The sequence below is a fragment of the Chenopodium album genome, chromosome 4, assembly GCF_948465745.1.
Source record: "Chenopodium album chromosome 4, dcCheAlbu1.1, whole genome shotgun sequence".
In the NCBI taxonomy this organism is placed as follows: Eukaryota; Viridiplantae; Streptophyta; class Magnoliopsida; order Caryophyllales; family Amaranthaceae; genus Chenopodium; species Chenopodium album.
In genome coordinates, this window is record NC_137837.1 from 72,027,864 (window position 1) to 72,045,449 (window position 17,586).

Sequence of the window (17,586 nt, forward strand, 5' to 3'; positions counted from 1 at the left end):
GTTCGGTCTTTGACTATGAAATATGATCCATTTAGACCTCGAGAGGAAAACGAAGATGTCCTTGGTCCTGAATATCTGAGTGCAATTGGGGCTCTAATGTATCTAGCTAACAATACTAGACCAGACATAGCTTTTTCTGTGAATTTGTTAGCCAGGTTTAGTAACGCACCAACGAAGAGGCACTGGAAAGGAGTAAGACACTTACTACGATATCTACGAGGAACGAAAGATCTTGGTTTGTTTTATCAATCAAGGCAAGATGCCACCCTCATCGGATATGCAGATGCTGGATATCTATCAGACCCACAAAACGCCAAGTCACAAACTGGATATCTGTTCACCTATGGTGGAACTGCAATTTCTTGGAAATCAACAAAGCAAACCTTGACTGCGACATCATCAAATCATGCTGAGTTGATTGCCCTTTATGAAGCAGAACGTGAGTGTGTATGGCTAAGGTCAATGATCGGCAATATCCAAGAAGAATGTGGGATGAAAGAAGTAACTGAAAGTCCAACCATCATTTACGAAGACAATACTGCATGTATCGCACAAGTAACTGAAGGATATATTAAAGGTGATAGGACTAAACATATATCCCCAAAACTGTTCTTTACACACGATTTGCAGAAGGAAGGGAAGATAAATGTCCAACAGATCCAATCATCTGATAATCTTGCAGACTTGTTTACAAAGTCCCTACCTTCGAAGAGTGTTGAGCGGTTGGTCCACAAGATTGGGATGCGTCGTCTTCATAAACTATGTTAAAATCAGGGGGAGCATTATATGCACTGCACTCTTTTTTCCCTTCGATCAGGTTTTTATCCCAATGGGTTTTTCCTGACAAGGTTTTTAATGAGACAGTACACTATAGCATATAATAGAATATTTTTCCTAGCAAGATTTTAATTAGACAACATTTACTCAGTTTTGTGTGGGCATTCAAGGGGGAGTGTTATGAAGCAACTTGTGTGAATGCCACACAATTATTTGGTCTTCTTTGTCATCACCATTAAATGCATAGCCAAGTTTTTCCAAGCCTATTAACCTATATGTATGACTAATGTATCTAGTAGTAGCTTGTTTCTACTATAAATACATGGTGAATGCACTTGCAAATTCACCCATTCTCATTTTCATCCGTAGTGAGGTAATATTACAGATAGTAAAATACTTCTTTAGCTCTCTCTCTCTATATATAATTTATAACATAATCAAATAATTTCCTATAAAAAACTGAATTTGAAGAGGGTGAAAAGCTGAGTGCAACCGTACAAGCAAGCGAAACTAACAAAGGCATAGGCCAATTGAAAAGCGAAACAAACTCTGCTACAAAATCACAAATTAAAGCCCTTCTAATCTTCATCCTCGCGATTCAAGATTGAACTCATCATCCAACATTGGGTAAGATTCGAACGAATTGAATTGAATTGAATTGAATTGAATTTGTGATTCGACAATTAAGAGGGGTTTTCAGTTTTCATCTTAGGGTTTCATTCTCTCATTTCTGCTTTTCAGAATTTCGTTTTATTACTAATATTGAATTCATATGCTTACTTGTGAATCCGATCAGTCTTTCCATTGCCATTTTTTTCAATTGCTTGATTGTATTGCATTAAGCATGCTGCTGATTTTTTGCATTGAAATTCGTCAGATTAGAAAATAATAAAATATATATAAATATATATTTAAGCTATTTTTCCTATAATTTGAAACTAGAAGGAATTTAATTTTTGTATGTCCTGCCAATATGCATAGGAGCATATCAAATGCTTTGAATTTCAGTGAAAAGTTCTGCAATGTGATTGTTGATATCCTAGTTTAGTTGGTACTAATGGATCTCGTGGATACAAACTGCATCATTCCTGAAGATGTATTTCGGGACATCCTTTCGCGGCTTCCGGTGAGAAACTTGTTGCAATTCAGGTGTGTGAGTAAGTCATGGTGCGCCCTGATTGACGACCCCACCTTCATTCAAACACACTACAATGCTCAATATGCATTGCACAAAGTACATGGTGATCTGCCCAAACTTCTCTGGAAACACTTGTTAACCATACGACGAATCTATCCAATCCAATGCCATCTTCTTTCTAAACAGCACGGGGATGACACTGTTTTGAATCTGACACCTGATGTAGAGCGTCTTACAAACTCTATTTTCCCCAATCATCCCTATATAAGCTTTGATGTCTTTTGCCGAGGCATTGCTAATGGCATTATTTGCCTTCAATTTAGAGGCATGGATGTAAAACAATTGGGCAGGGGATTTTTTAGTTGTGGCTTGTGGAATCCTGCGTCTCGAGAGGTGAAGATTGTTGCCTTTCCACATGTGCCCGATCAACGTACACGTATACCTGGAGGGTTTGGGTTCGATGTTGTTGGTTTCGGGTTTGATCCTGTGTCGAATGATTATAAGATTGTGGCTATTATTCCTGTTAAGTCAGACATTGTTTTGTTGTACATGGTCTACTCACTAAGCACCGACTCTTGGAAGAGGGTTTGCCAACCATCTTTATTGGGTATAAACGCTACTGTGAGGTGTCTTGGAATGGATGCGTGTTTCAATGGTGTACATTATTGGATTGCCAATCTTCTGAACAATGAGTATGACCCTAAAATATTTAGGATCCTATCATATAACTTTAGCACCGAGGTGTTCAGGTTTTCTGATCCACCGCAAGGCGCTCTTCCACCCGTAGGTTACAACAGTGACGAAGTGATGTGGAACATTGGGCTACACAATGAAAGTATTGCTCTTTTTTTCATTCGCACAGCGGGTGAGGCTAGTGTTGACATCTGGACAGCCACTGAATTCGAGGATGGCGACTTTGGAGCTCCATTGGCATGGCAATGTTTAATTTCCATCAAACCAATTATTGAACGATTGGGTTCGTGGGTTGGGGCGCAACGGATGAATGGTGATCTTTTATTTTCTATGTTTGATTGTGAGTTGAGCCTTTACAATCCCACAACAGGCCAGTTCCGGAGAATGGGTATTAACTTTGATATATGTTTTGGATATGTAGAGAGTTTGTTCCCTTTGTCAAGGAGAGTTGTTGTATTGACATAAATAATAATGCATCTGTACCCCTTAAAATAAAATAATAAAAATTATGCATTTGTAAATTATAAGTAACATAATTCGGATGACCAGTGTATTGCTTTGTTTTTATTTGTGATTTGGATGGTTAATAATATATTAAAGTTAAAATATGTGGTTTAGATGGCCAGTTTTGCACTTGAGGAATGGGATAATATGCAGTGGTGCTAGTAATCGTCTTATATATATAGAAAAGAGCCTAGCACTGGTGAAAGGGAATGACATACTCCCCCAAATCCACGTCATGTGAAGAACATTGCGGTTAGTAACTCTACCTTGTGGGCTTTTTGTTGAAGTCCCACACCTCCTTTATGTGTCAAGGCATCATTGATTGTAGATCCTTAACTGTCTTTGTTTTTCTTCTGTCGAAGGGGTAGATCTGTTGATCACAGGGAGCTAGACTACTTCATGCTGGCTTTCTATCCTTACTGGTTGTTACCTTGATTCTTGATACATTTGTTCAAGAATTGAAATCTCTTCATGAGATACGTCGAAGTCTGAAACTAGTAGAACATTTTTTGGCTTCAACACATCAAGACTGACCTGTATGGAAGTGTAGAGATCAATGCATATGAAAACTATTTACAGAACTACAACGATCAACTGTTCGTTTGACAAAGTTCAATCTTGTGCAGCATTATGATATCTTTTGATGTTGGTCGTGGTTCTTTATGATTTATCTTCGTTTAAGCTGATATAGAGAAGAATGAGTAGTAAGCAAACCTTTTTCCGGAAGACTCGTCAATTAGAGGTGAATCTTCAGAATCTTCATGTTGTCTAGGTGTGATGTCTCAAATGCCCGAATGAGCATTTGGTATGCTTCAATATGATTCTTTTCAGCTGCATTGCTGAAGGATATCATTTAGTCATGGTCGATAGTGCTATTGTAAAGCCTGAAGTGAACCTTGATTCTTTCTGTATGAATCTCTGTTTAGCTTGATTTTATAAGAAATAAATATAATATACATAGTTGATATATGATCTATTTGCTTACCAATGTGTTCATGACAGAGATTTAGCTGCTTTCAAAGATGTTCATATATGTTGTTGACTATGTGAGCCAAGCTTGAGAGCTCCCAAGCCTATGTCGTTAATGATATAAACCTGATTGCATCCCAAATGTAAAATTTAATTAGCACTGCAATAATTGTTTTTGAAAAAAGGTGGCTGATATTGGTTGAGAGGAATATTCTTTTTCTGATCAAACTCTTTGAGTCTGAAATTGTGCTGGTGGTTCATTTGGATATCATGTCAATTTTTGTATGTCTAGTCTTTTCACATATTTCTTAATTATATACTTCAAGTTTATATCATTACTATATTCCTGTTAAACTATTGGAGAACATGAACTTCCATTTTTATGATGATGGCCCTAAAAAATAAAAAATCTGCAAAGCATGAGCTGTTGCTAGAGTGAGGCCGCATTGAAGCATGGAGCAGAGACATACTCATAACTCATGCTTGATAGACCTGAATTTTGTATTTTTTGTGATGCACAGGCAAGGATACTCCTGATGATCCAATATACAGCAGTTGGAATTAAAGCATTGGCACTTTCATATACCGGTGTTCTGTTTTGTATTGAGGTGGGAGCTCTTTGAACTCAATGATACACTTGGTAACATCTACCATGGCTCTGATGAGATAGCTAAGTGCTTTAAACTTGGGTTTGAGGGAGTTAGCATGATCCATTATCTCAGGAAGGTGCTTAAGGAATGCAACAGACTTTGCCAATGGGTTTACCAGGTAGAGTTGTGCAACCAACCACAATTCATCATAATACACGGCAAAGGCTGCAAGAGTGAGGACCACCTTTGCATTCCATGAGTAGCTCGACACCATGTTGAGTATTGATAAATTATAGTTGTTGCATGTGTATCTCCACTGCTAGAGCCTAGAGGCACAGCGCTTGCAAGTTATCTGCATAAAGAATGTTATTAGGGGACCAGGTGTTCTAAAAAGTGCTCATGTTTGCTGTTATAAGAGTGTGACCAGACACCAGAGGTTTATGTCATTGCAGGTAAGCATATGAAGAACTTTTATACTTAAATATTCAGGTACATTTTTATCTCATATTCATACGCTCTATTTACTAAACTGTTTGGCTAACTTATAGGAGTTTCTTGAATTTCAGGAATTGTTTTCAGAGTTTAGATGATTTATCTAACCTTGCAAGAGATTTTGTTTATGGTATATGCCAATAGCTCTATCAATTCTCCGTAGCCAGCCTGAAATGCCTTATCATCAAGCGCCTCTAATTGTGCTTGAGCTCCCTGTGAGTTGTTTAAGCAGACAACTTTTTCATTAAGACAGCTAACATTATGCAAGTCTAGAGAAACGAATGGAGTTTTATAAACTATCTTCAATTCTACATGTGTTATGTACCTGTATAGAGCCTGGGCTGGTTGGTGTAGCACGGTTAAAGATATCTTCAATGATGTGGAGTCAAGTTTTCACGACCATCCTGGGCATGTGTGGCTCGAAGTTGGTTCAGCATTGTCGTGTCATCAGAAGTTGAGAACAAATGACGGTCACCCCTGAGGCCCTGAATTGTTATTTCCTGGCAGGTACAACAGCAGTCTCCATTTTTTGTAATTTTTTAGATTGTGGAACCTAATCTAATCCTGAGCTATCTATTAACTTCTTATATAGTCCTATCTGATGGCTAGTTAATTAGTTATGGGAATAAAGGATGATTGAACTACCTTGCTTGTAAGAGGGTGAGAACTTTTGATCTGCTGCTAACTACTAACACGGCTAACGACACGTATCAAATTTGGCGCCGTTGCCGGGGAGATTGTGTTTTATTTTTTATTCCAAAGTATGACTTAATGTAAATGGGTATATTCTTATTATATTATCATAGCTTTATTGGTTATGCTGGCTCTGTACTTATTTGTAATGATGTTAGCTTCTATTTGCAGTATATTCTAGTGTCCTTTACTTCTTTCTATTATGTGCGTAGGTTCTCTAAGTAGTATTGTTTAAGTTGTATGTTCCTGTGCTAGTAGTGTTATCATATGCTAATTTTTATATCATGCTTATATCTTCTTATTGTTTAATATCTCTGTGTACTAGTTAATGGTACTTAATTGTCTCACTTTACCTTTTGTAATTAGCTACTTTAACACATAGACCATAATCTAAAAGTTATATATGTCAGTATTGCTACTGTCTTGTAATTTTTCTTCTTTTAAGTTTGTTGCTGTTCTTAACTATACCTGATTCTTTTGGTTCATATATGGTCAGAATAGCTAGTCTTTTCTTATTTATCATTTGCTCTAGTGAGCTTGTTTGATACATTTGTGAGATTAAACGGTTGGATTTTTATTGTCAGACCGGCCAAAGGTTGGATTTTTAGATTCCATTTTTCCTATATATATATATATATATATATATATATATATATTATTCATATTGATGCAGAGGTAATTAATTAGATCGTACACTTTGTATATGGTTTAGTTCAAGTTTAGTAAATATAAGCAGTTGCTTAGAACTTCCAAATTATATGACCTGCATCTTCATTATTGATATATATATGTGCTCAACAATATAAAGTTTTGATGATCACTAATTTGCTCGTACAGATTGCTCAACTAATGACCTTATTGAGTACTAATAGTGCTTTATTTAGAGTAGTATTATGAGTCTTTTGCTTGTTTCTTGGTACTGTTTTTGCAAGCTTTAGTCTTGTTTTACTCCTCTTAGTAATAAGCATATATAAACTCAAGTGTTTAACATGTTTTATATCACATTTTTGCATGTCTTTTGCTTGTGATTCTCTTTTATACCTGTACAAGTTGGGCAACAAGGAGTATTTGACCGATCATCATCTCAGTTAATATATGTTTTTGGTTAAGAGTTCATGATGTTCAAAATTCTCAAGTTGATTTATAAGTTCAAAGCACCTGAACTCTAAGTCTGAATTTTTTTTGATATATTTGAGGCATAAATTTGGAAACATTCTGACCATAATTTGCTCAATGAATTGATACTCTGACTGTATGTTAGCTGGACTTGACAGAAGTAATAAGAGGTATTCAGTGTAGTCTGAAATTCAGTGCTAAAACATATACAATGCTAGCATATCATATCCTTTAAAGTATGTGGCCTGCTCATATAGACTTTTGTGTTCTCTACTTAAAATCAAAATGATGAAAGTCAGAATAATGGTGGCTGCTCATTTGAGCTCTTTATTATACCACTAATTTTTGTTTTCTTGCATAGGTTTATGGAAAAGTCTAGATTACTACTCCTCACCTAGTCTAAATATATGTTTTCAACAAGGGAGCTGAGTTAAAAGATAAAGCTTAGGTTCTATAATTTTGGTTCTAACTTCTAAAGTTTGGTGAAAGTTTGATTAAAATTAGTTTATTGTTTGTTTTGTTTGGCCAATTTTTGCAAACAGATTTATTTTACTCGACCCGCACATCTGATTAGTGCTATATTAGTAACAACCTGTCAATGTTATGTTTTCATAAAACTTTTTGCATGACATTAGCTTGTTTTTACTTCTTGCATCATATCTACTTGGATTATATAAGTCACCTTGATTCTATTCTTCTTACTCCTATTAGGACCTAAGATGATTATTGCTTAAGCTTTTACTTTATCATATTATACTAACGATACCACCTGGTAATATGTGAAGTTAAGTTTTTGGTAAGTTTTTAGAGCCTTTAAAGTCCTTACTAAGGGAAGACATAACATACTCTACCCCATAGACAGGTGCTACTGATTATGTTGCTATTTTTCTTGCACGGGTTAAAGCTGAAATCATAGAGGTGTTCTTAGATGAATTGAGGAGTGGTGTAGAACTGGATCAGTTGTTCTTGGATGCTCTAAATGAGATCAATTTGATGGAATGAAGATCGAGCTATGTCGAGCCAACGACGTAAACCAAAGGCGCTACTTGGGAGGCAACCCAAGAATGATTTTATTGCTTAAATTTAATTTTTCTTTTTTTTCTTTATATTTTCTTATAGTTATTAGTTTTGATTTGATTTTAATTTTCTTAATAATGATGGTCATTTGGTACATCTCCTTTTGGATTTTCGTTTTGAACCACTGTGAGACTGCTTGCTCTTGATTAGTTGTCTAAACACAGAGTTGGATTAGCATCCCTTGAATGGCAATTTGCAGTCTGATTGTTACTTTGAAATCTGCATATCTTTGATCTAAATTTTCTCATGCATTTCAGCTTACTCATAAATCTGCAGTCTTATCAGAGCTGTGTGAAGTTTTAAATTTTAGTTTGCATTTGTCTTAGACCTTGTGAGTTGCTCTTTAATGATATGTTTGAATTAACTTATTTTACTACTCATGCTCTCTGGACTATCTGATTGCACTACATATGAGCTTTTGTTTTACAAATAGTCATGTTAGAACATAATGTTTATTGAGTGATTTTGCAAACATGTTTGACAAGCGTGCCTTTAGTATGTCTTGGGCTGATTTCAGTGCATTCATTTTTTTTATTTCTGTTCAAATTGCAACCTGTTCTGATGAATAGATTGATTTGGAACTTTTCTACCAGCTTTATTTATACTATATTCCTTTGTGCTTATACAGAACGTTATGAAATGGTTTTAGCTGGTTGCAAAGAAGAACTTTAGGAAGCTATAAGACCAGCGATGCAAGGATGCTTCGTGTGCTGCAGAACAGAGACACAACACTGATTTTAAATGCTGCTATGGTTATCTGATCAGTTCACTCATTATTGGCAGAGCAGAAGGCTTCCTGAGCATAGCTTTCTGAGCATAATTACACAGCAAGCATGGCTTACAAACGCAAATAAACCAGCTAAGTGTCTTCTTTCCCTCTTCCTTTCTTTTTCTTTTTTTGGTTCCATTGAGGACAATGCAACACAGTAAGTGTGGGGGAGGAGTACGAACATGGTTGTTTCATGTGATTGATTAGCTGGATATAGCTGGATTTAGTTGGTTATAGCTGGTTTGGTGTTAGTAGTATGCTATTTTGGTTGGTTTACAGGTTAATAAATTTTTGGTTTTGTCCAATTTTAGGGGAGATGCTGTCAGAATTTTAAATTTTTAGTAGGTCATTAGTAGTTATCTAGTTTTATTTTCTTAGATTCTAGTTTAGTTAAATTTCAAGTTGATTAGTAAATAATAGTGTAAACATTTATATATTAAAAAGGGTGATTTTCTTGTTTTTGTCATATATCGGCTTACATTGGATTAATTAAAAATGGCATGTAAGATGGCATAAATCCCTCTTTGACACGGTTTGTGGTAAGATCGTTTGTTTCCCCCAAATGCGATAGGACATTAAGTGGTAACATTTTGGACCTAGTGAGGATATTTTGAGCCGCCTACCGTTCATGACCGACATTTTTTCGGTTCAAATTAGTTTCATTCATGTGTGATATATCTCCTCTCTTGTTTACTTTTATCTTGAGTTTGCATTGATTCTCCCCAAGATTGCAACTTTTACATGTTTTAAAAATGATTGAGGCATTCTTTTCACATTAGAACTTTCAGAGCTTATATGATATTCATATAAATTATTACCTTTGTTTAACCCCTTTGAGCCTAATTTCCTATTTTTCTTTGTTTAACCATGCATTACAAGCTTGTAGCCTCCAACATTATTTACCTAAGCTAATTAAATGGAGTTATTATGATATGAAAATGTGATGTATGTGGTATTGTGAAAGAAATTTGTTCAAAAGTGAAAGGGGAAGGTATTTGAAGAAAAAAATGAAAAGAATATTAAGTGGTTCGAGTGAAAAAAATGAAAAAATGAAAGAAATAAATAAAAATGAAAAAAATAAAAATTTAAAAAGAGAAAAAAAAAAATCAAAATCATCAAAGCTTATAAAATACATATATATATTATGGAAAATGTTGTATTGGAGATATTTACATTTGTGATGATGAAGGCCGGGTATGTATGATCCAAAAGAAGTGTGGAGTAATGGTGTTTGTTTATTATCATATGTGGAGTCTTCTTGGACCTTGGCATTTATAGGCCATGTTATTACATTGTTCATACTCCATTTAGTTTGGCTTGTTATTAACACCACATTCCCAAATCATTTCCTACCCTCAACCATAGCCCCATTACAACCTATATAAAGACCTCATGATTTTAAACATGTATTAAGTGTACATTATATAGCGAATGAGGGTGAGATGTGATTCAAGCTTAAAGAGCGAGTACTCAAGTTGAGTTGAGTCTTGAGTGAACCTACTCTCTCTCTCATCTTCTCCACTTAAATACAAGATATTTCATTTGAGAGTGTAGAGTGTTTACTATCTAGGGAGGGTTGCCATGAAAAGTCAAGTCAAATTTGGGGGAGGAAAGTGGTAAGATTAGTTGGTCAATTAGGGTGCTAAATTTTTTGTTAATGCCTAGAGTATCCATGTTTGTTGGTTGTGACAACCAAAATTTCCAAAATAAAAGGATTTCAATCATAATGTTTAAACTAAAGTTGCTAATTGATTTGAAGTTTCTTAGTATTCTCTTTATTTGTTTAATGCATAAATTGTATTAATTTAGGGTAGCTTTCAACATGATCATGGAATTTAGTAAAATTAGCAGATAATTTGTGAAATGATGAACACACAAGTGAGTGCTTTTTGTCCCTAATTGCATGCTTTATTTCACATATCTTAGCTCCTTTATGGTCTCATCTAAGAATTTATAAAATTTATGAAAAAGCTGATATTTTGAATATACACATTGACAATTCATTGAATTTAGTGCGATCTATTTTTGTAGCATATCTCAAGTGGACCAAAGTGTGTCGATTCAGACATCTTGTTATCCTTCATCTATAGAGTAGCATTTTATCACAAAGATGGATTTGCTTTCAACCATATGTGTTTTCTGTCACCCATACAAGTTTTGTATTGTTTAGTCATCTCTTTAGTTGTATCTTTCATTGTGACTTGAGTACATGTTAAATCTAACTTGAATATGAAAATTGAGAAGATGACTGAAAAGAGAATTTCTTTATGTTGAGGATCAATCGCCAAAGTGGCTGTTTTCTGTTCCTAACTTTCATATTATATGTATTCTTCAAAGTTTGTGTTCCTATTCCTAGAGTCGTGGCCATGCTTATCTCGTCCAGAAGGTTCTCTTTCTCTATCTCTTGATGTTTAAGTCATGTTGTTCTAGCAAATTTGTTTTTTTGTTGTTGTTGTTGCCTTACTCCGACTTTCGCATTTGACTTTTGCTGCCAATTTTGGCGCTATCATGTATTAAAACTGTGATTCTTTTAATTTCTTGATTCTATGTTATTAAACGTGTGTTGTTAATCCCTTGCTTTTTATATTATTACATAATACAATATAAATGTCCTTTCATTACATAACATATAATTAATACAAAGTAATATAGTTTTAGCTATCTAATATTGCCTTGTCTGTATTTTTTCCACAGCCAACAATTTTTTTTGTGCCGGTATAGGGCACTTTATGATGTGTTCTAGGGTATTATCTAAACAAATTTGTATCTCTGTGAGGTATTTCTTACTAGCAGAAGTCCCACATTGAATTTGATATATTCTGTCGGATCTAGCAGTAACGGATCCACCAATAGCGTGTTGAATACCATCCAAGTAGCTTTGAATCATATATTCCTGCGTGGGGGAAGGAGAAATACCTGGAACCAAATATACCCATTAGCAATATGGGAACTTTGAAACTTAATTTTTAAAAATTAACTAAAGATTTAGTACTTTACAACCTTTTTCTTGTAACCCGTTCATTATTAGGGGGGCTCATTGTTCTGTTAAACTTATAGCATTTTGGAAGAATGGCACCTGAGCTTGACCCGAACACGTGCCATGTTTGTTCCATTCGTGTTCCCAAAACTCTTCATTGGTCTTTACAAAGCTAGGCCAGTATTTTTGCATATCTCCAATGAAAGGCTGCATAAAATGACGGAGAAAACAAATGGAATATTTTTAATTATAAGAAATGTTGAGGCTTATATGTTGATTGATGTAGTAAAGTAGTATGTATATATACCTGTAAGAGATTTCCATCGTAGTTTTTGGCACAATTCAGCAAATTTTTCCCTTGAGAATCTTTGGGCCATATGCCATGGAGGGTGAAGTCTAAAAGGGTCGCTGGAGGATGTGTTCTGCAAGTTGTAGTCTTGCATACTCCTTTGGCCCATAGAAGGGCATATACTCCAAAACCAATTTGAGGAGGAGGGGGTGAAGGGGGAGGGGTGGAAGGGGGAGGAGGGGAAGGAGCATGGGGGGAGGAAGGAGGAGGTAGAGATGGTGGAGGAGAAGCGTTTGCAGATAATATTAGGAATAAAACACATAACACTGCACACGACATTTTGAAATTTTGGATTAAGATTATACTGTTGTCGTGGAACCTAAGGGTTTATATAGGCGGTGAAAATGTTGTATGAAAACATCATGAACAACATATATTCATATATAGAAGTTAAACTGATGACACTGATTTAGTGGATGGGATTTCAATCCCTACTAAACTCAAAATAAGTAATGTTCTAGTTTTGTATGAAAATAACATAAAACAACACTAAGCGTATAAATAGAAGTTTAACTAAACTGATTTAGTGGATGAGATTTCAATCCCCACTAGACTCAAGATTAGTATTGTTCTAGTTTTGTCTGAAATCAACATAAAACAACACTAACCATGTATCGAAGTTAAACTACTCACACTGATCTAGTGGATGGGTTTTGCAATCCCCACTAAACTTAAGATTAGTAATGTTCTAGTTTTGTACGAAATCAACATAAACAACACTAAACATATATAGAAGTTAAACTCCTCACACTAGTTTAGTGGATGGGTTATCAATCCCCACTAAAGTCGAGATTAGTAATTTTCTAATTTTATGTGAAAACAACATGAAAACAGGCACTTGAGGAATGGGATAATATGCAGTGGTGCTGGTAATTGGCTTATTTATCCAGAAAAGGAAAGAAAGAGAACAAGTTGGCTCACCTTGATTCATTTTGAAGACTGTTTACACATTTGCTTTTATCTATTCATAATGTTTTATACAATTTTGCAGTAATTGTAGTGTGAATTGTGTGATAGGTATTAGCTCTCACTTATTGTATGAGCTATAATATTGCCCTAGTAATGTCCTTCAGCTTACTGAATTAGTTTAATATTTAAACCTGCATGATGTTTTTATTACTTGTCTTCAGTGTTTAGTACTAATTCTCACTTATTACTTTCCATCCGTATAAAATCATTCAGGAGTTGTCAAACTTGCTATACTTCTGCATTATCTGTTCTGCTGTTTTTGGTTACATATTATATCTCTCTCTTGTATTTTTGGTGAGGCTGTTAGTTCAAGATTCTGGAATGTGATTGTTGATTTACTAGTTTGCTAGGTATTAGTGGATTCTATGGTCTGTGGATACAAACTGCATCCTTGCTGAAGACGTATTTCGGGACATCTGTTCACAGCTTTCGGTGAGAGACTTGTTGCGATTCAGTTGTGTAAGTCATGGCGTGCCCTTATTGGTGACTCCACCTTCATTCAAACACACCACAACGCTCAATATGCTATACAACGAGTTTATCAAATCCAATGCTTTCTAAACAGCACGGGGATGACACTGTTTTGAATCTGACATCTGATGTTGAGCATTTTACTAACTTTATTTTCCCCAATCATCCTTGTATATACTTTACTGTCTTTTGTGGAGGCATTGCTAATGGCATTATTTGCCTTCAATATCTGGAGGGTTGGTGTTCATTATTCTTGGTTTCGGGTTTGATCCTGTGTCAAATGATTTTAGGGAAATTCCCAATGGTAACTAGTTTTGTGGTGTTCCAATGGTAACCATGTGGTTTTAAAATTCCCAAAAATGACCTACTACTTTTGTAATACACGATTTTGGATCAATTTTGGACATTTTTTCAAAAATGAACTGAATGTGTTGGATGACTCCTGGGGTCATATAAGGAGGTTTGAAACCATAAGACACCGATAAAGATGTCCATAAAGCACCAAGAATGAGTTTTGACTCTATTTTGAAATTCATGAAATATAGTGATGTCATGTAAGTGTAATAATGTGAGGTGACTTGACTATAATGATGTCATATATTTATAATGATGTCATATTAGTATATTGAAGTGATGTGACTTGACTACAATGATGTCATGAAAGTATATATGAAGTGATGTGACTTGACTATAATGATGTCATATAAGTATATATGATGTGATGTCATAATATGACATGAGTTAACAATAATGATGTCATAAAAGTATAATTATACTATGTAAGTGATATAATATGGGTAAAATAGTGATGTGATGTACCCATATAATAGTGATGTGATTTGACAATAGTAATGGAAATGAACACATTATATCATATGATGATTGATTTTAGAGCACTCACATTAGTGAGCAAAAAAAAAATTGTTCATTCTCTCTCTAGCCACTTTCTCTCTCTTCCCAACCAAATTTGCTCATGAGCAATTTTGGTGAGGAAAATTTATCCCACTAGTGATCAAAAAATAATTGAATTGCTCATGAGCATATTTTATTTTGCTCATTGATGTAGTAACATTTCTATCATTTTTGCTCATCAATTTTGGATGAATACTGGGGCCCACGACATTACTATTCATCATGAAATTTGCTCATCCTATGAGCAAATTGTGAAATGCTCATGAGCATTTTTCATTTTCCTCATTGATGTAGTACCATTTCTACCAAATTTGCTCACCATTTTTGCTCATGAGCAAAAAAATGCTCACTGATGTGAGTGCTCTGACAATAGTGACTATTCAATGTTACTATTTACATGTGTGTTGGTTGATATGATGTGTGATGTGATAATGTTGGTTGATTGATATATTTGAACAAACTATTCATGTTTGTAATGGAAGTATCATATCTTATCTCATGTAAACAACCCAAACTGTCCCCCCAATCACCCTGTTTTGGGGTCAATCACCATATTCTCGGTCCCGGTTCCGAACCTCGAAAAAAGCACAATAAGGCAAATATGGGATGTAAAAAGTGTTTAAAACCCACCCCCCCTCTTATTCCCAACCTTTTCCCCATCTTCTGGACAGTTTTAGCAATTTTTCATATTTTTCCAATTACCGTCTTTTTTCCCGTATTTTTCCTTTTTGGGGCCCACAAAAAATATGTTTTGGAAAAAAAAGTGTCAAATTGTAGATTAATACCTATTCTTTGGATTCCACCAAAAAAAAAAAAAAAAAAGGTGTTATTATGAGAGAAAGAAAATAGAAATCGAACTAGATTGAAATGGATTGAATAGAACTAACTAAAAATTTGCTAAGGAAGAACAAACCCGTAATATGCTATTCTAAAGTTTATAGTTGTGAAATTGTAAAAAGGCTTGATAAATCAACTTCTCATGCATTATTTTATCGTAAAGATATGTCTATGTTCTTGCATGCATGCTTTCATGCTAATTATATTTGTTGATTAATACAAGATCGAATTACAACGTGATTAATACTTGAATTCAATTTTTTCTTTCAATAGAGATTTGAACTAAGCTTCATCACTTCAACTCTTGCGGAAATTACGTACTTTCTCCGTTTTTTTAGCTGTGACACTTTGATCAAATATGTGAGAGCTTTTTAGCTTAACTATCACAACTAATTCCTAGAGTTATTTGTATTTAGGTTGTTTTGAGGTCTTTTGCCTCTCATTTGCATTAAAAAAAAAAAAAAAAAAAAAAAAAAAACCCTATCACAACTAATAAAATCGGAGGTAGGGTCTGTTTGCTTCGGTTGAAAACAACTAAATTGAACTAAGAAGAACTGAATTGTTTATGAAAGAAAGAAAATTAGAAACTAAACTGAAAAAAAATTGGGGAGAACAACCCGTACTACCATACTTCAGCATGTAAAATTACAATTTACATAGTGAGTAAAAACAAAGGTGGGTATTTGAATTGACTTGGTTAGATCTTAGATGTATACTCTATCACTTACTTCTTCTGATGTTGGAACTAAACTTAATGGTGAAATGACATTATAATATTGTGACACAGGAATTTGATACAAGGTATGGCGCAGCATGGCATTGTGTAGTGGGGAAGAGTTTTGGATCATATGTGACTCACCCTAATGGAGGCTTCCTTTATTTCTCCTTTGACTCTTTATTTGTCCTGCTTTTCCAGACCAGAGTTCAGCTACTTACTTCTCAAGATGAAGATAATAACAATGATTAACTCGTCTTTGTTAATCTCCTTAATTAATCGAGTTTATGGCAATAGTTAACTTTCTTTAGTATGTGCTAGTATCATTTTAGTTGCAAGTTTGTCAAAATGTTGGACCTTGTAATGGAATTTTGCCAGGGTCGTAGCAAAGGCAGGGCTACTGGGGTAATCGCACTGGGCCCCAACTTGAAAAGCCCAAGTTCATTTATGAGATAAGGCCCCAATTAAAAAAAATAAATATATACAAGCATAAAGTAATTTCAAAAGAATATCAAATGCTTTTTATAGTTCCTTCGTCTCTGATTATCCGTCTAATTAATTCACTTTCCAATTAATAATTTGATTCTCTTTCCAAAAAATTGTATCTCTTCCCAAATGTTGGATTTTAGGTACTCTAAGCGGAATTTCATGAATCTCATTCATACGCACCTAAATAGGATCTCATGCATATACAAATAAAGGATCACATGATAGTTTAGAATTAACCTTTGATGCGTGAATCCTCTTAGCAATATTCTTCTCTACCGGAGATAAAGAGCCTCAATTGCAACTCCTCTATTTCGTCCACTGGTTTGAATCAATACTCCACCAATGCTAGTTGGACGGGAAAAACCTTTCACCTTTCTTGGAGTTGAGAACCAATTTTAGAGAGAAAATGATGAGAGAAAACTTACGTTGTATTCAGAAAACTGAATACTGTATCTTTTTATTTTCCCTAAAACTAATTAATATATAATCATATTATTATTAATCAGGTCAGGGTTTTCTCTCCCCTTTCCCCCTTTGGCCGGTCACCCTAAGGCCCACCTTGGGCTTCAGGTTTCTTTATTGATCCAAACCTAATGTGTGAACTTGTAGGATCCGTTTAGGCGGGCTTCGGGTTTGTTACTTACTAACCCAAAGTTCTATAGCATTCTCTAGCAAGACGAATAGACGACCCAAATAAACGAATTTATTATCTCCATAATACGATCCATATTATATTAGTAATTGCACGAGAGTCGAGGACACATTTCCTTCAATCACCCACTTGTCTGAGACAAGTGTGCAATCTTAAAATTCGAATTGCTAAACAAATGATTATATAGTAATCCATTTGAGCACGACCATGCATTTCCAATCCTTACTCTTCAAGAGGCCAAGACACCCATCCTATCTAACATAGGAGGACCTTTTCAATCTTGTGGCAACCAAAACTCCCACTCAACTTTTAGTATAACCCGAATGTTGCCTTTATATCCCCCTTTTACGGCATGGCGTTTGATAACATCAAAGTTACACTAATCATTGAGCTAAGT

The 17,586-nt window shown here is 34.9% G+C and overlaps 1 protein-coding gene across 5 annotated transcripts; it reads left to right on the forward strand.

Moving 5' to 3' along the window:
- Positions 1–1,173: 1,173 nt before the first annotated feature.
- LOC145629282 (F-box/kelch-repeat protein At3g06240-like) lies at positions 1,174–9,286 on the forward strand. 5 transcript variants are annotated; one of them, XR_014111634.1, is made up of 8 exons: positions 1,174–1,404; positions 1,826–2,996; positions 3,227–3,364; positions 3,475–3,854; positions 4,603–5,123; positions 5,238–5,378; positions 5,497–5,670; positions 8,678–9,286. XR_014111634.1 is itself a non-coding variant. In XM_081681834.1 (2 exons), the coding sequence occupies exon 2, from the start codon at positions 1,835–1,837 to the stop codon at positions 3,071–3,073; it is 1,239 nt and encodes a 412-aa protein (XP_081537960.1). In that variant the 5' UTR covers positions 1,174–1,404; positions 1,826–1,834; the 3' UTR covers positions 3,074–3,206. The 5 variants fall into 5 exon arrangements, 1 of the variants encoding a protein (XP_081537960.1); XR_014111633.1 differs by having other exon boundaries at positions 5,238–5,670; XR_014111635.1 differs by having other exon boundaries at positions 3,481–3,854; positions 5,238–5,670.
- The last annotated feature ends 8,300 nt before the right edge of the window (positions 9,287–17,586 follow it).

What these genes read in the sequence shown, in the direction of transcription:
- LOC145629282 (XM_081681834.1), top strand. Translation starts at nt 1,835, where the DNA reads ATGGATCTCGTGGATACAAACTGCATCATTCCTGAAGATGTATTTCGG.